Raw genomic sequence first — 18,963 nt, 5'->3', positions numbered from 1 at the left:
CAGAATAAAGGCCCGGGAGACAGTGAGCTCTGACACAGTGTGAAATGTGTGTGCTTTTTGGAAGGAGTGTTTTGCTCACGCGACGGTAAATGACTTCACCTCACATTCTAGAAGTGTCCGCCTGCCGCTTATGTGTGAGCCGCTGTGGACACAGACAGGAGGAAGTGTGAATGCCGACCCCAGGGGCTCACACTTTACATCCCACTGAAATCTACGAGAAAGAAAAGCCAGCCCCTCCCCGACCCCCTCCAAAAACGTGCACAAGGAAAGCCTGCTTCATTGAACACGATGCCAACCAGACTGGGGATGAGCACCTGCTTCCCAGCCAGGTGGGGTCTGAACAGCCACGTCACCCCCGTGTCGCCTCGAGTCTAACCACCCCCTCCCCCAACACACACACACACACACACACACACACACACACACGCACACACACACACGCACACTTTTTCCAGGCTCTGCTCACTGTGTTTTCCACATGATGAGGTCCAGGTCCCACAGCAGAGCGTGAGCAGACTCCTCCCCACGCCCAGCGACCCACACCAAGCAGACAACTGGCCCGTGAGCAGAGCTGCAGTTCTCAGGGACAGTGTCAGCTAAGGCCGAGGGACCTGGCTGAGCCCCAGCACACAGTCTCTCCAGCCAGTAGACTTCCGGCTGGGCCTCCAAGTCAAATGCTTGGACGTCTCTGAAAACGGACAGCACTGGGAGACACGGACCAGCATGTTTCTGTTCCCCACAGCCCGGAGGCAGAGATGCCTAACAGATGGAAGATGGGATGATGGGAGGGAAGAGGGGCTTGCTTACAAGAAATGTAAGCAAGCTGGTATGCAACCTGAGCGGACGGAGAAAGGTCAACCCTCAAAGAACAGGAGGGGTGAGGGGTGCGTCACACAGGCCGCCTCCCCGGGAAGCAGGGCGTGTACCCGCCGGGTAGGAGCACACCCAGGCGTGAGACGTGGACAGCAGCTGCTAGCCACACACTGCTCTTCTGGATTCCCAGCCCCGGGGAGTGTGAGTGGAAGTGGCAAGTTCCACTGCAGCCTCGGCTCCCTGAACCCCCTCAGGCAAGTCCCTCCAGGCTTGCTCCCCTGCAGGTTGGATGGAGATGGGCTCAGGGTGCTCCTGTAAGCAGTGTGGCTGTGACTGCCCCACCCACCCATTCCCCTGCCCATTACTTCAGCAAGAAAGTTCTTTTGTGTATGAGCCATCGAATATTTTTGGGTCTGTTTATTACAGAAGTAGCATTACCCTAATACAATCATTGCTAAATGGCCATAGTACATTTATGCTATAATTGCACATCATTTGAATCACCGCAGGAATGTCCTTTTCTCTTGATTCTAAATTTTCAGAAGTGAAAGGTAAGAAGTTAAAGTTGCTGCAAGGCGAAGGATAAAAACATTGCGAGGTAGTCGGTAGTGTGGCTGTCAAATGCCAGGTTTCCCACCTACAAACAAGCAGGGTGCGCGATTCCCCATCTGTACAGCGAGCGGAATGCCAGGCAGGCCCACCCCTCAGCCGGGGTCAGCGAACAATGGCCGGGGGCTGCATCCGGCCTGCGCCTGCTTCTGTACAGCCCTCGAGCTCAGGATGTTTTGTACATTTTTGAAAACAGAGAAGAATGTGTGACTGAGACCCTATGCAGGCCAGACAATAGTCACCCGCCGGCCCTGCCTTACAGGGTTCTGTGAGGGCCACTACAGTGCAGGCCGGGGCCTGGCTCAAAGGAAGCAAGCAATACGAAGTGATGCATGCAACACAGCTATTAGTGTTTCAAAAATAAACTGCCTCGTGACGGGGTTCCTCATTTCCTCTAGGTGAACAGTCTCCCCTCCCCTCCCAGAAACAACAAACATCTTGATTATTATGGACACAAGATCTTTCAAATGAAAAGTTGCTGGCAGTTCAAGTTCATGACTAAGAGAAAGGAGTAGCTCCCTTGATAGCAAAGGGACCTGCTGGCAGCAGAACATGGAGGCGCGACTCCGTCTAACCGTCGGGGAAGACCGCGACATTTGACGTTGTAAGTTAGACAGTAAGTAGGTATGGTAAGAGAGTCAACTGGCTCAGCGACAGGCCTGAGCGCTGGTTGTCGCAAGGGAACACTTTTGCTGGGTAAACACACTTGCAATGGAGATCTACGACAGGGTTCAGGCAGAGACAACAAAAAGCCGGCCTTTCAGAATCGATTGGGTGGGTGATGCTTTCAAACACGACGCTTGGCAGAACTGGTCTCGCAACGACAAGGTAGAGACTGGTGTCGGGCGTGACTGGTGTCTCACCGAGACAGCGTTTCCCAAGGAGGTCTGCGCACACGGACCCCTGGGACGCCACGGGCACGTGTGCCTGTCCAGGGCGCCAGGAAGGCAGGCACAGCACACACTCCTGAAGTACAACGCGCACAGCACATTGCAGGCTTTGAGAAACATCGCAGGGCAGGGACCGGGTGACCGTTTAGCCCACGAGTTTCCTCCCGCACAGCGCGCGGTGACATCCCGGAGCATCGGACGCGGCAGGACGTTCTGGACGGGCAGCATGTCGCGCAGCTTTTGGGTCCACATTAGCGACACACCGAGAACCTGGGTTTCCCTCAAAGCTTTTCAAGTTCTCATTTTACAAACACACACTTTTAACAGGACTGAAAAGCTGCAGTCTTTCCGTTATAACCAGATACTCGCAAGATTCCTTGTGAGCTTATAAAACTCAGATTTGGCAGGAAAATCACAGTCTAAAGATACCCTGTCCACTCACCAACGTTAAAAGTTTCAGCAGAGCAAATTTGTGCCTATTTTGATCAGAAGAGACGGGAGACATTCTGCGACAGGGCGAGGCGGGGCCTCTGTCCTGGGGTGAACTCGGCCAGGCCATTCGTATGGTGTCCCTGGAGGAGTTCCATTTATTAATCATTGTACAAAAAAAAAAAATCTTGGCTTTCATTGGAAGAGAAAAGAAGTTACTATATCCAAATATTTAATATTTTAACATTGCAAAAGTTCTACTTTTATAACAGGGTTTTTTTAAATGGAGAAAACTTTGGAAAATTTTTAAAAAGAAACTTATGATTTATTAGAGTACAGGTTCCAAAAACACATTTTTAGAAAAATATAAAGTGCCCAAATACCAACTTACAGGTGACAGAGGCCTCCTGGAGCCAGGTGAAGCATCCGTGAAGAAACCTTTAAAAACAGTCTAGATACATATTTACACGGGGTCACTAAAGGGAAAACCATCTTATCTTGCTTGGCGTCGATGTTACTCTACGAGAAAAGGAAATCAAACCGGAAAACCAACATCATAATTCTCAGCATGCTCCACGGTTTCTTTGTAATGCATCTCGTTAATATTTACTCCACACTTCCTAATTTCCACCTTTAAATGAGAGTAGTGTGAAACCCCCGGCCTCAGGCAGGCGGGGTGCTGTGAGTGGTCACAATTTCAAATTCAAGTCCTAATCGTCTGACTTTGGATTTGATGACCATGGATACCAGATGATAGCGAGTTCAGGCTGGAAGGGGCCAGCTGGCCAAATCTCCGTCTTTTTCTAATTAATGCTTAACTCAGCCGTCACTTGCTATAGAGTCTCAGGTAGCGTCCCCAAACCTCGGTCATCTCAGGGTTCATTAAGGACCAATGGAAGGCAGTCATCCAACATGGTATGCAAACCCTGCACTCAAATGAGCACAGCAGCGAGAGTGACTGGATCCCTGCCCCCTAGAGCCTCAGGCATTAGATCAACTGGATTCTCCTAAACTTAAGAGTGACGTCATGAGGCCCTAACTCCAGACACAAGACCAGCTGGCAGGAGACCTGGCGGCCGTGGTGGGAGTTCCAGAGCTGCACAGCGTGGAACTGTCAGCGCTTGGTCACTAAGAACGTGGGAGAGGGGCCAGTGCGGGCTGAGTGAGCGGTCAGTCGCCAGGGGACGCGAATGCAGGCTTCACCGGTGCTGTCACGGCCATGGCGTCTCGAGAAAGCAGACTACACTCGTTTCTTTCCTCAGGGATCAGATGCTCTACGATGAAAGACGTGTTAGTTGCTCTACCCTGCCACACTCAGAAAGGTCTCCAAGTGATTCTCAGGAAGGACGGGGGGCATTGGGACCTCCCCTTTCATTTTTGAGGTTCATTTTTCTTCTGGTTACAGAAGTGAAATCTCATTTTTACGTCTTTGGAGACCTCGAAGTATAATTTCTAAAAGCAAGCATTTTAACATCAGATTGTACTTCCTACTATGAAGAGAAGCCATCACTGATTTAAGATCTACTCATGCTACTGGATAGTATTAACATAAAAAAAGTTACTTTAAAGGGAGAAACAGTAGATGAACATGGAAAAATCCATCACCAAGGCCATTATTATGCATTTCCTCAAAGAATTCCATGTAACGAAGTGGAAAACTAATGACTCATAGCGATAGGAGCATAAGTCCAAGAGGGAAACTGTTATTCTTCTAACTCCAATACAGACTAAGACAAGTGCCTGAAATCGGTTTCACACATCAGAAAAAATAATGCAAACGACTCTGATTAGCACTACTTTGCTCATCACCAAGATGCTGCCAAGCTCACTTAGCTTCACCTCTGAATAAGCAGCTAAATTCAGGCTGAAAAGACCCAACGACCCTGACTCAGGACTGCAGCTGGGCCACAGAGAAATCAGGGAGAAATCGTTGCAAACTTATGAGCCCGTCACCAGCAAATGAAATGTCTGAGTAAGTGCGAGACAGACTAATGAGAAGGGAGCTAAGGAACGATTAGACGGGTGTCAACTGTGAGCCCTCATGAAGACAGAATGTCACAGACTGTCACCACAGACAAGCAGACAAGCCATGCCACCGAACAGCGCCTTCCCAAGGATTCACTAGTGGAGGCGGAGAGCGACATTGTCTTTGCAGCTGAGGAGAGCACGGGCCACTTAAACTGGTGGGAGCAACCAGCACTCGGGCCAAGTGGCTTCCTGGTGGTCGCGTCCAAAGGCCGGGGACCCCTGGAGTCCTGTTCTCCTGGAAGGCGGCAGCAGCAGCAAAGGCACAATGTCCTCTACTGGCCTTTACTCTGCGGTCTCTTTCTTGGCACTGTAAATGTTCTGCACCGTTTCGTAGACAGACTCCAGGTCCTCTGGGTATCGGAGCTCTAGCTCTGCGTTCGGGATGTAGTGGGTGCCAGTAAACTCTGAGAAATAGCGTCCGACATCGGGGTGCGAGATTTCTTGAGGCTCCACATTATATTCCAGGTTTTCTGTTGATAAAGAGGCACATTCTGGTTAAAATGGACTTTTCTGTGGCATCTCTTATCCCGAGTACTTCCTAGCAACCGTTTCCGAGCAGCATTTTGAGGTGGAGGAAAAGGCAAGACAGAGGTGTTTACGGAATATGCAGGAGCTAACAGGAAAAAGGCAGCGAATGGCCATCGGGGGAAGGAGGAGTGGTGGCCTGGGGCCCCAACAGCTCCACACGGAAGACAGGACTTCCCTGTTCTCCGAGCAAGGCATCTGGCTCCAGCAAAGCTCCGGCAGTCTCCTGGGGACGGGCAAGCCAGAGACTCCCACGTTCCTCTGACGTGATCTGCCACAAATGTGAGGACAAGGGAACCCTCGCCGGCTCCCTTCGCCAGCGGTTAAGCTCCGGAAGCCCCACATCATCTGGTGACACTCGCGTATCTGCTTCCTTCCTGTCTACTAGTGTGAGCCCCTCCACACGACCAGTCTCCGTCCCAGCTCCGTCCTTGCAACACCGCCGTGCGCCTCCCGAGGCGAGCACCGCGCAGGGGGCAGGAGACCCGGCGGGAGGGATGCACACTGCAGACCTTCCCCACAGACGGTGGTTATGGCATCTGCATGCCTCCTAGAAATCCACGCTCTCTCCACACCCTGCTATTTCACCACCAGGAGAAGGAATAAAGATCAGACTCCTTTACAATGGAATGATAATAGAACAACGATAATGCAGGCGAGGTTTTTTATTTTGGTTTGTTTTTTTTAAATATATTTTTATTGATTTCAAAGAGGAAGGGAGAGGGAGAAGGAGAGAGAAACATCAATGATGAGAATCACTGATCAACCGCCTCCCACAGGCCCCACACTGGGGATCGAGCCCACAACCCAGGCATGTGCCCTCACCGGGAATTGAACTGTGACCTTCTGGTTCATAGGTCGAAGTTCAACCATTGCACCATGTCGGCCGGGCCAGGTGAGGTATTTTAAAGGCTGAAATCCTTTTAGGTGGTTTCTCCCCCCAAAACTACTTGAAAAACAGCTCTGCATGGGCCCAGTGAAAGAGTGGTGGGTGTGTACCCTTCCTCGCTGGCCCAAGACTGGGCATGGGCCCCCACCTGGGAGAAGCCAAGCCTCACCCCCCATGACCTGGGAGAAAGGAGCTGGCCAGGCCGACCTTCTGCTCTGACCGTGTTCTTGGGCAGTCTCGGTTCCCTGCAGTATGAAGCCACACTGTGCACAGCCTGTCCCTGGAATTAATGCAAGTTAGTCTCTGCACAGGCCTGGCCGATGGGCTAACTCACACCCTCAGGGCAGCACATCACCCCTAAGTGTCCTGAAATGCACGCAGGACACCTGGTCCCCCCACCCAGAGTGCACAGGACAAACACCCGCTTATCTCGGCATTACTCTTGACAGCATCCACAGCAGGTCACTGTGTAAATAAGTGATGGCACATTAATTCAGCACAATGCTGGGCCGCCAGGAAAATGAGCAATGTGCTGTCGAGATCCGATGGAGGAACTGGGAGTACAAACACATGCTGCTCAGAAAGGGCCTGGAAGGCCACATAGCTAGGCTGCCACATCACAAGGCCTAGCTAAGGTATTTTATTTTTAAATACATTTTTATTGACCTCAGAGAGGAAGGGAGAGGGAGAGGGAGAGAGAGATGGAAACAACTGGTTTATTTAATTGGAGCTTAGTATTCCTTAGTTTGGACATACCCCAATTTGCCAGGAAGTCCTTGCGAATGATACTGGTTTGCAATGAGAAGGGACCACAGGCCCCCTGGCGAGCGTGTCCCGAGTGGAGGGACTGAGGACGGAACTGACAGGTCAGAGGAGGGGACACTTGAGATTTTCACAATTTAAAAGAGAGCACCAAACTGCCCTTGGGAACGGCTGAAATGTTACACCTCCATCCTGATGTAGGGTCTTCACACAGGGCCAGCACGTGCAGACTGCCCCAGTGTGTGGGATGGGGCAGGGGTGGGTGTTGTAGAAACTTCAGTTTGGAATGCAGGACAACTCAGGGAACCGGAACTAACACTTGTAGTGGGTGCACAGGCACCAAGCACTCTCAACTAGAGGTCACGTCCCACTTGAATTCCTGACCTTCCAATACGGGCAGCTGACTGAAGTTCAGAGCATCTGGTCTGGATATTCGTTTCCCACAGTATCTGAGCAGTCCTGGTGGGGGAGGGGGCTGAGAGAGGCAGCATGCCCCCTTGTGGGGGACATGATAAACATGCTAGGTGTGGTATACCCCTCCTTTAGGATTTAGGTTCACACTAACACATTGTTGGGAAAATTCCCTGGACTGTGCAGAACAAAACTACTTGAAGACATTGTACATGCATGTGGCCTATAATCTACCCTTCAACTCTGTGGAGAACTAGTAATTAGAAGAACATTCATTCATGGTTTACCCAGTACTAGGATCATGGAGAAAAGGTTTGAAAATTTAGATCCAAAAAATAAGTTGTAAAACAAAATAACTTAATATAAGCCCGGCAGTGTTGCTCAGTGGTTGAGCATCAACCTATGAACCAGGGGGTCATGGGTTGGATTCCCAGTCAGGGCACATGCCTGGGTTGCAGGCTCTATCCCCAGTAGGGGGTGTGCAGGAAGCAGCCAATCAATGATTCTTTCTCATCATTGATGTTTCTATCTCTCTCTCCCTCTCTCTTCCTCTCTGAAATCAATAAAAATATATTTAAAAAAGTAACTTAGTGCAAATAAAATAAATGCTAAAAACATATTTAAATAAGTATTTTTAAAATTTAGCCTCTCAAGGTCTCCCATTGGCTAAATATGGTATAATTTGAGCAAAAAAAAAAAAATTGTTCCAAATGATTAGAACACATTGACTAAATAAAAGTCCAGGAATCTATGAGAAGAGAGAAGTGCTGGAGGTGGAGGTAGGGGGAGGGTGTGAGGGGGAGGGAGAGAAGGGATCGGAGGGGGAGGGGAGAGGTAGAAGGTGAGGGAGGAAAGCTCTTGTTTACAGGAGTGGAGGGAATAACAGCAGTAGAAAATCATCATTCTGCGATTCTCATATGATAACTTAGACAACGAGATGCAATAGGTACTGACCTAACAAGGATAAAGGTTACTGCGGAAGATGACATACATAGGATGTCACAGTAGGACTCCATGGGGTTCGTGTTAATTGCAAAAGGAAAACTGTCCCTTAGAGTGAGTCACTATATTAGCCAAGTGACCAAAATCCGCTTCACTGACAGCAGGACAGCGGACACCATCGGCCTCCGGAGGAGAGGCAACGTGACCCACAGCATTTGATAGTAAATATTCCGGCCAAATATAGTAACGGCCTGATCTCATCAAGCCTCAGACTTAGCTTCCGGTCCACAGACAACACACAGATGTGCAAACAGTATGACAAATCCAGAAAGTTAGACATTTTACAAGATAACCAGCCTGGACTCTTCAAAAAGTCAAAGTCTTGTGGGAAAGGATGAAAGAAAAAAAAAAAGGAAGAACAAACTTTTTTTCCAAGAGAGACCCAGGAGACACAACCAAACGCAGTTCATACATCCTGGTTGGCTCGCGATTAAAAATGAACACGCACACACACATACAAAGGCTATTCTGTGACCCCCGGGGCGTCGGAATGGTGACAGACATTAGAGCCTGTAAAGCAGTTTCTCTCTGCCAGGTGTGAAGCTCTAACTGTGGTCCCACAGTGAGATGGCCTTACGCTCACAGCAGGCATGGGAGTGTTTAGGTCATGATGTCTGCTGTGTTCTTTCAAACGGTTTAGCAAAAACTGAAAACCTCCATCTGCAGGTCAAACAAATATTGTCAACATGCTAACTGCTGACTCCAGTGGAGGGCGCAGGGGTATTCACGTCTGAAATGCTCTTCACCCAAAGTTGTTAAAAACCACAGCTGTTTGCAAACGTCTCGCTCTGTGACAAGGACCCACAATCACTTAGTGGGATCTCAGTTCTAGAGGGTAAAACTGACAGCCAGAGGGTGGACTTTCTCACAAAGGCATTCCATGCTGACTCGGAGCCCTGCACTGCATGTTTACTCAGACATGTCTCAGACATGAATTCCTGAGACACTGAAAAAGTTCAGAACACCTAAAGCCAAGTACCATTTTACTACTCTAAAAAGCCCCTTTTAAAGCTGACATAGATGTTTCTAGAAACTCATAACAGGCACTGAAGGCATGAGGCGAAGCCACAGGCGCTGGCCAAGTGGCGGTCACAAGACAATGCCTTTATTCTCGGGACACGCTCCATGACGTACAGTGTGAAATGCTTACCAAGTGATTAGTGGGGGGACAGAGAGTCCACAGATCACTCAACAATTTTCAAATCATGTTGCGTTTTTGAAATTGTTAGAATGATTTTTTGTCACAGTTTCAAAAGTTAAATAAAATCATCGTCAGCGCCTTTGTCTGACATGGGCGACATTAACCCCCTCTTACAACTCCCTCATTATACTGACAGGTTAAAGAGACCTGTACTAGACACAGAATTTCTTTTGTTGCATGTTATCGTCTCACAGTTTCTGATGAATTAGTAACAATAAGAAACCTCTTAGATACTTCTGAGATTTTTATACATCCAGTATTTCTATTAAAGCGCTTACCAGAAAATAATACTGAGTGAGGTCAAACATGCTTTAGTCCAGACACAAAAAGCTTTAACATGATGGTTATGAATAGGGCTTTGCCAAGCTGCCTGGGTCCAAATTCACGCTCTGTAAGTTCAGATTTAATGACTGCGTGCCTCAGTTTCCTCATGTACAAAATGAACACGATGATGAGGACGGAAATGAGTTTCAAACGGAGTTAACAGACACTGCATTAGCATCTGTGTGCATTTTTGTTAATAAAACGAATGCTGGGAATGCCGCCCCAGCCAGGCCTGCAGGAACAAAGCAAAGGGAGCCGCACAGTGAAGGCACTGCGGCCTGTAACCTGCCTCCACGGGCTCCATTTGTCTGACCTGGAGTGCCCTGGGCTAGCACCTGCCCGGCCTGGCAGAGGCCCCACCTCCCAGCCCCACGCTCTAAGAGCTAGTGCAATGGACTGCAGTTCCCACGGTGGTGTCTCCGGGGGAGCACAGGAGGCTGCCAGTCTCAGGAGGCCAGAGGGTGCTAGGGTGGCTCCCCAACAGTGTCCATTCAGTGCCCTCCAGTTCAAGCAGGTGGTACTGGGCAGGACATAAGATGACCCTCCTTAACTGGAGGGAGCCCATGGCAATGCCTAGGAAGCAGGCATTGGGGATTTGATTGGCAAAGGCAATGTCCAATCAGAAGAGAGGTCAGCAGCAGCCCTGGAATAGGGTCCCAGCTGTGGTGGAGGGGGAAACTTTTTAACCTGCGGTATGGCTGCCCCAGGGCATACCAGCCATGTGTATTAGCTAAATACCGGCCCTAGGAGGGGAGCTACTGGAAATTCCTGACTGTGTCCACAGTATCTGAGTGCTCAAATGTGCGCTTAAAACACGCCCAGGTGTTAGTAAAGCTGCAGACAGAAACTAGCCACCTACCTTGGGCTGCATAGCGGCAAGAACCATCCTCCACCAGAACATTGTAGAAAGGCTGATGATGGCCGTGAGGCAGGCTATGGACGTTCATGTTTCGAATCCACTCGTGTCCCATCATGCAGGTGGGGTCCCAGCCGTAGATGACACAGTTATAGCCATACCTAAGCACAGGAGCATGCAGTCAATCCCTGGGACCCTGGCACCTAGGAACCGGTAAGCGAGGGCTCGGCTGCTCTTCAACTCCCTTTCTTACACATTTGCCTGCGTTTGCTCCACGCCGAATCCTTTTTCGGAACACCCCTGCCCCTCTTTACAAACCCCTCTTACTATCAACCTAGCACTTCAGGTAGAAAACAAACTTTTTGACGAAGAGAGAAGGGGCAACAACTGGTCATCAGGATGGAAAAAGGTATCCGGACCAGGCCTGCCAACAACGCTCAGCACTGGTTCTGGAGAACGGAGAACAGAGACCTAGAGGCAAAATGCAGAACTTCCCAACGGTCTTCACGACTCGGATGGCGAATGATTTCCTAAACAAGGTCCTGAAAATACAACCCATAAAGGAAGAGACGGATCAATGTGACCGCCATGAAGGACTGATTCAGACTACCGACCTAGCTGTTAGGGACCTCTTTCTTTCTTTCTTAGATACGACAACAGGGTGGCAAATGTTATTTTTAACAAAGGAGAGAGCCCTTACCTTCCAGACACGGAAATAGCTCCAGATGAAATGACATCTGGGATGCGCTTCCAGGGTGGAGGGAAGGGCGGGTGGAGACGGACCCTATTATGATAACCAGTGGAGCTGACATGGGACATCACCTGGTTTGTTATACTCAAATCTTTTTACTGTTGGTGTTTGAAATTTCTACAATAAGTTAAGAAATAGAATGCAATAAAAGAATGAGAACACTAACCAAAACCTGGAAAAAGATACCTGGCACTTATGTGCACACAGAGACTAAATCTACGGGGAAAGCACCGCTGTAAATCAGACGCACAATACTGACAAGGCACTTCATGAAAGGAAACGCGAATGACCAGGGACCTGGAAGGGAGCCTCAATAGGTGCAGCTGGCAGGGAAACGCAAATTAAAGCCACAATGAAGCACGCTGTGCCACTGACGACCTGAGTGCGTTTTTAGAGGTCTGGCCGTGACACGTGCTGGTGAGGAGAGGCGCTCTCAGCTCCCACCGGCCGGGGGATGCAAGTCAGTGCCATGGCTGGGGACACAGTCTCATTCTGTCTAGTAAATCGGCCAGGTGTGTACCCTACGACCCGGCAGGCCCTGCCTCCCATCTGAATTCGGGAGAGAGAGAGGAGAGCAAGGACAATGCAGGAAGGAGAGAAAAACTGTTTACAGCAGCTGCTCCATCTTCCCACAAAGAGAAGGGTCAGACATCTGGAGGTCACAAAACATTAGACCTCCCGGTCAGGACCGCAAGTCCCTTCTTAAAAACAAAACGGTTAAAGACGCGGTTCAGCTGGTGGGCCTTCCTGCGGTGCGACCCAGGTCACGCTGCTGGGCGTTGGGTCCCCTTCGAGCACGTCACTGCGGCCGCTCACCGGCCCTCGGTGTCCTCTGCAGCCACGCGTGGGCGGACGCCGTGGGCACTCACCTCTTATGCTTCATAATGAGCCCAATGGAGTAGCAGACATCCCTGTGCTTCTCGTGGGAACGGAGCTTCACCTCCACGCCCACGTCCTCCTTCTTGCGCTCAATGTGCTCTAGTGTGTGCTGCACCAGGTAACCCACGGCCCCGTGCTGCCCGGGGTCTAGGGTCTGAATGTGCTGGAGGATGTCAAGCACCTTCAAGACAAGACAGAAAGACTGGGTGATAATATTTTTATTAAGGCCTTTTCCCTGTTACTGCACTGGATTCAGCCCTACCTAGCCTGACAAAGGACAGCAAGGTGGGCCCTGATGGCGGCCCAGGTCCCCGAGGCTGCCGGCACGCTCCCCAGTCAGCTCGAAGCTGGCACCCTCACTTCTGATCCTGGGCACAGGCCCAGACACCCAGTGCAACCAGCGTGAATGTCAGAAATTGCTGAGAAACACGGTGGATTGGAGTCAGCGTGGGGGGAGGAGGGTCGGCCACTGACAGGCACATCTGGGTAAAGTGAGCCCTCAAAGGGTTTACATTCTGTGTCAGCGTGGGTTTCACTTAAAAAATGTTATTTACTGGTTTTAGAGAGAGGAAAGGAGAGAAAGAAGCACCGGTCCACTGTTCCATCCATTCACGCACTGCATATCGCCTTCACTTTTTGACACACAGAAAGGAAACAACTTTAAGCTGCCTGCACTCATGAACTGGTTGGAAAAATAAGGCTACGTGCCTCGATCAAGAGGACGTTGGCCAGAACTGCCTCGGGACCATGAAGATGGGAGGGGCCGCAGAGAAGCCACCGAAGGGATGCACCTACGTTTCGGACCTTTCACCTGCAGAAGGAAGATGTGTGCACCGGGGTTCTGGAGTCCTACCGGCCACTGCCATGACGTTAACTCAGGACGCAATATCGTATTCAAGTGGGCTGGGAGGAACCACATCTACATGGGGCTTAAATAACTAGCTGGTAGAAGCAGAACTCAAGGTTATATTCTCTCTACTGTCCCAGTGGCTCCAAGGAAAATACAAATTCTGATCAAGTTCCTACCGCACACGCAGGTGCAAACACAAACACTTGCACACAATGACCAAGGACGGCAAGGCAGGCCCTGCCAATGGCAGAGTCTCTGACACATTCCCCTTGTAAACAGCATCTTTCCCTAGTTACTGAGCCCAAGGACCAAGCAACCTGGACTCTAGTCCCAGGTCTGTCAAACTCGCTGCTCCTGATTAACAAAGGCCCTGTCTTCCTGATATATATCACGTTGTGAAAATGAACATCTTATGCAATATAAGATATCATTATTCCAATACCCAACCTCGCCTTCCGGACTGAGATTTTTCTGGTCTCAGTACTGACTAAACACTTATTTCTTGCTGGTCACTGACAGTCCCATCACTTTTTTATTTCATTTAATCATCCCAACTTGAAGGTCAGCGGAAGAGGAAGAGTTAGGCTCAGTGAAGGCAAGGAACCAGTCTGAGGTCACAGGTTATGAAGACTGGAGTGAGGATGAGACCGGGCTAACTCTAGACTCTAGTCTCACCACCATCACACCAAAGCAGGAGTAGGAGTATTTTAATTAACTGTTATGCACGTTCTTAAACACATAAAAATGGGCAGAATGGTATGACCGTGAACCTCCAACCCAGCTTCACCCCTGTACCCGAGAGCCCACCCCCTGCAAGAGGCTTTAACTTGGGAGACACTGACAACCTTTATCTTCCGCAGCGAACAGCAGGGGCTTGAACAGCGAGTCCTACTGACTGGGCTTGCGCAATGCGTTCCTCATGCTCCCCTCTGCAGTTCCGACCAGTCCTGTGGACCAGACTTCTGCTCCCTCCCGGCACAGCTCCCCTTCCCAGCAGCCCCCCCTCCCCAACCCCCGCCAGAGCAGGGAAACAGGCCTCACTCGGAATCTTCAGTGCACAAAGGAATTCTCAAACGCCCAGTCTCAGAGATGAGGCTCAGGGACGGTCCCCCGCCCTTCCCTTGGCGTGTGGCTGACAGGGTGAGGGGAGAGGGCCTGGTGACCCAGGCCTTGTATGTTCCCAAAGGACAGTGCTGACACCTGGGTCCCGTGCTGTGTCCAACCAATGTCTAGGCCTAGAATCCCCAGGCCACAACTTTTGGGGTAGAGATCCTGGAAGAGAGGGAGGGGGTCTATCACTCATGATTGATAAACTTTTTATGGAAAGGGCCAGAGAGTAAATATTTTAGGCTTTGCAGGCCATTCGGTGTCTGACTCAAGTAGTCCCCTAGGTCGCTGGAAATTGGCCAGAGACAAAGAAGCAAGTGGGCGTGGATCCATAAAACCAGGCTGCCTCAGGCCCACAGGCATGGGGTGCTGGCCGGCTGGTCCACTGACTGCAGCTTCCCCCGAGGCTCTCTCTGGAGCTCCTGGCTCCATCCTCTGACGTCCACTGTCTGTGAGCTCTTCTATTTTGGGGGCTTCCACTACCAGGTGCTGACACGCGGGTCCGAGTCCTATCAAATTCAACACGCCCCAAACTAAACCCCTTCCCATACCAAGAAACAGGCCTGCTCTCCAATACCCGCTGTTCACGTGGCCACGAGTAGCTGGGAAATCTGGCCATCCTCTGAGCCTTCCCCTCACTCAGAGCGCACGGAGACTGGCATTTCTTTCTCATTCAGATAAAACTCCTGAGCACCTGCCACGGGCAAAACTGTGCTGCGAGCAAGGGGAACAGCCGGTGGAGGCAGCGGCTCTGGTCCTCGTCCTGACAGAGCGCCCAGCGGACAGCACCACACACTCCAGCCGCTTTGCGAAAGGGCAGCGGGGCCCATGCCGAGGCCTGGGGAGGGATTCCGGAGGCAGAAGTGAAGCCGGTGGAGTTGAGGGGCAAGAAAGGTGCTCCAGGCAGAGGTGCAGCAAATGCAAGGACTGACGCAAACAGGGACGAGTGGAGGATGTGGCTGTGGCAGCGGAGTACAAAAGGGGCCAGTGTGAGAGACGAGAGAGCTCGGGCGGGTGGGCCACCCTCAAGAGAAGGAGCCTGGTCTTCAAGACAGCGGGGAGCCACCCAGGGGGTCCTGAGATTACTCTGGCTACAGTTGATCAAACAGGTTGCAGAGTCTAAGCGTGGAGGAAGGAGAGCACGCAGGGGGCCTATGCAACCACATAGGGACAGAGCCGTGTACAGACGTGGAGGGACACCTGGGGATGCTGCTGGAGCCCAAGGTCCGGGCAGGAGGCAGACTCGGGAGCCAGCAGCCCACAGGTGGGGCCTGGAGCAAGAAGAACAGGTGTGAGCACCCTGGGAAAGTGCAGGGGGAAAGGAAGCCTAGCAACTACCAGAGGGCAAGGAACAGGCAGGAGCCTGAGAGCCAGGAACTGAAGTCGAAGGAACAGGGTGTTCGGGGCGGGGAGTGGCCCCCAGCGATCACGAAAGATAAAGAAAAACAAGTATCTGCTGGATTTGGCAACAAGAATGATTTATCAGAAAGGGGTCATTGGCTTCGCTGGCAAGTGCGGTTCCCAAGGTGGAGGGGTGGGAACGGATCCCCATGTTCTGAGGAGTGTGTGGGAGGCGAGGCAGGTGGCCGGCACGGCCAGCGAGCAGGCTTCAGCCATGCAGGGGAGAGAGATAAGGACGCAGCTGCAGGGAAATGCCAGCAGGGCTGTCATGGGAGTGCTTTTATGTTTTCTTTTTCCAAAGATGAGAGAGATTTGAGTATGTTTAATGCTCAATAAACGGTAGATAATAGAAACAGTCAGTTGAAGGAAGACAAGAGGCCTGGCCGGTGTGGCTCAGTGGTTGAGTGTTGACCTATGAACCAGGAGGTCACTTTTTGATTCTCAGTCAGGGCACACGGCTGGGTTGTGGGCTCGATCCCCAGTAGGGGGCATGCAGGAGGCAGCCGATCGATAATTCTCTCTCATCGTTCATGTTTCTGTCTCTCCCTCTCCCTTCCTCTCTGTGAAAAATCAATAAAATATATTTTAAAAAAATATATTTTTAAGAGAATAAAGGAAAACTTAGTGATCCAAGAAAAGGCAGGGGAGTTGGACCCAGAGCACAGCAGGTTTGCCTTAGAAAACCGGAGGGATATCTTTTCCATCGGAGATAGCTACGGATCAAAGTAGGGATGCAGGTCTGGCAGCAGGGAGGACAGCGTGCCCGTCTGTCAGCTTCTCTGGAGACAGTGGGCTCGGGCACCACCCATGTCTGAGCAAGACACTTCAGCAAGCTCCTCAGTCTTATTATTTGTAAAACAGAAAAACAGTGCACCCATAGGGTTGGGAGATGTTTGATAAGTGCTAGTGGCTTTAAAAGCTGGCCAGCCTGCACTCTATTTCCATCACAGCCACAACACCCTTGGACTACCATGACGGGGACCAGGAGTACCTGTATTTTGCTCTTCCTGGTTTAATGCAATTGAAATCACGCTGACCTTCTGGTCTCTCCAGCTTAGGAATGTTTCCCTTTCATCTGATAAGGTCAAGCAGATTCCAAGCCCTGCACAAACTGATCGAAGGCCCGGAAACTATTTCACATACACAGACCTACAAGCACATGCACACATACACGTACAAGGACCCTTGCAAAGCTGACCTCTGCACACACCAAGCTCTCTACCCATGTTGTGCGCACACCGATTGGTGTGCACAGCAGTAACCCACTTTCCTGCCTTCTGAAATAGCTTGCCATCCTCCAACGTCCACCTCAAACCCTTCCTCCGGAGAGGAGCACTTTCTAATCACCTCAGCATCCCCCAATCCTTCCTCTTGGGGAGCCCCACAGGGCTCCTGGCTAGAGTACACGTTTACAAGGGGGAGTCCTCACTCACTGGGAACGAGCCACTTTTCATTCCTGATCTCTGAATGGGGAAACACCTTCGCCAGCAGCAAATGCAGGGTCATCGTGAGGACGAGTGCTGTCCGGTAACGAATCGGGAACCTGTTTCAGTGACAGTGACCCTTGCTTGGCAGGAAGGCAGTCTTGGCCTCCCGAGGACCTGAGGTGGTTGCCCGGAAGCAGCGTGCAAGCACAAAGCTGAGCCAGGTGGGTGCTGCAGGTGAAGCCAGAGCCCCTGCAGACTTCCCCACAGAGGAGATGGTAACCTCACTCCTCGGAGACGGACATGTAATTTAAGGACAGAATATATATATATGTATATGTATGTATGTATGTATGTGTGTGTGTGTGTGTGTGTGTATAGATAGATAGATAGATAGATAGATAGATAGATAGATAGATAAAGAGGTAATATGCAAATGAGCCGGGACGCCGTAACAGTCACGACCGGCTCAGGAGGAGGCTGCGCACGCAGACGGGCCTGGAGGGAGACAGCGTGCAAGCAGTCCTGCCTCTGTGTGTGAGCTGCAGAGGAAACACCTTTTCTTACAGGTCATTGGCTAAGCTCCCTGTATGCCACTCACAGTGTTCTTGGTAACTTGGGTAATAAGAATCCAAGAAGATGATCTAAGGTTTTTCCACCACACTTCTCGAGTTAAAAACTAAGGTCCGCTGCTGAAGGGGCTAAGAAATGTCATATCCTGCCCTAGCCGGTTTGGCTCAGTGGATAGAGCCTCAGCCTGCAGACCGCAGGGTCCGGGTTCGATTCTGATCAAGGGCATGTACCTAGGTTGCAGGCTCCTCCCTGGCTGGGGCCCAGGTCAGGGCTCATGCAGGAGGCAACCAATCGAAGTGTCCCTCTCACATTGATGTTTCTCTCTGTCTTTCCCTCTCTCTTCCATACTCTTTAAAAATCAATGAAAAAATATCCTCAGGTGAGGATAAAAAAAAGAAAGAAAGAAAGGTCATATCCTATGAAAGAGACATCTTGAAAATGCCTAAAGAAAGTTGTCATTTTTTCGTGGTGAAGGGAATGGAATCTGTGTTGATGAAAACACTTTGGTGGCTGCGGCAGCCAGCAGTGGCAGCAGCAGCGGGTTGATGGGGGTTGTGCCTTCCCCTGATCAGCTGGTCACCTCCCTCAGAGGGAGGCCAGACTGCGGCTTAGGCCCGCTTCCCCGCAGGGAGCAGGCCTAAGCCATCAGTAGGACATCCCCTGAGGGCTCCCGGACTGTGAGCGGGGCAAGCTGGGCTGAGGGACCCCCCCCCCCGCCAGTGCACGAATTTCGTGCACTGGGCCTCTAGTTTATTTATAAAGAAGCCCTGCTTTGAAAGGATCACTGCACTTCACAAATTATCACAAAATTCCTTAACTAATCTAAAGCAAAACGTGATAGGAATTATATATATCCTACTATCAAAACTAAGTAACATAAGCTATTGAATCCTAGACAGCAAGATTTATTTGGGCTCTGGGAAGTGGGTGGGGACTTTGGCAGAGTCTAGATTTCCCGGAATTCTTTGACCAGATCACGTGACTCTGCTCCTTGGGCCACACATGACATCTTCACTTAAGATAGAAGTCTAGAGATTTTCTTACAGATGTGTCATTTCCTAGAAATACTTTACGAGTTTGAAGTTGTAACTGAGACAACTTAAATCTAAGCAAAGTCAAGTCATTTACATGATTTATTTCCTCAAGCGAAGGTTTTACTCTCTAACAACACAGCCAACGGCTTTCTGACGACGTCTCTGTGAGAGCTCAGAGCTTAGTGCCCTCACCAGACTGCTCTAA

The 18,963-nt window shown here is 50.5% G+C and overlaps 1 protein-coding gene across 3 annotated transcripts in view; it reads right to left on the bottom strand.

The window, feature by feature from the left end:
* Positions 1–1,215: 1,215 nt before the first annotated feature.
* Positions 1,216–18,963, bottom strand: part of FBXO21 (F-box protein 21) — a 36,191-nt gene continuing 18,443 nt past the window's right edge. Inside the window, exons 10-13 of one of the 3 annotated variants that reach the window (XR_013813027.1) lie at positions 12,360–12,571; positions 10,743–10,900; positions 3,133–5,239; positions 1,216–2,884 (exon numbers count right to left, since the gene is read on the bottom strand). Coding sequence is in view for 2 of the 3 variants with exons in the window: in XM_079762449.1 (XP_079618575.1) it covers positions 5,052–5,239; positions 10,743–10,900; positions 12,360–12,571 (558 nt within the window). In the remaining variant the exon portion in view is untranslated. Of the gene's footprint in view, positions 5,240–10,742; positions 10,901–12,359; positions 12,572–18,963 lie in introns of all 3 variants that reach the window. The other 2 variants (XM_079762449.1, XM_079762450.1) reach the window with 2 other exon arrangements.

The sequence above is a fragment of the Cnephaeus nilssonii genome, assembly GCF_951640355.1.
Source record: "Cnephaeus nilssonii genome assembly, chromosome: 22".
Classification (NCBI taxonomy): Eukaryota; Metazoa; Chordata; class Mammalia; order Chiroptera; family Vespertilionidae; genus Cnephaeus; species Cnephaeus nilssonii.
Note: the sequence above shows the minus strand (reverse complement) of the source record. Positions and strands in the feature narration are given on the sequence as shown.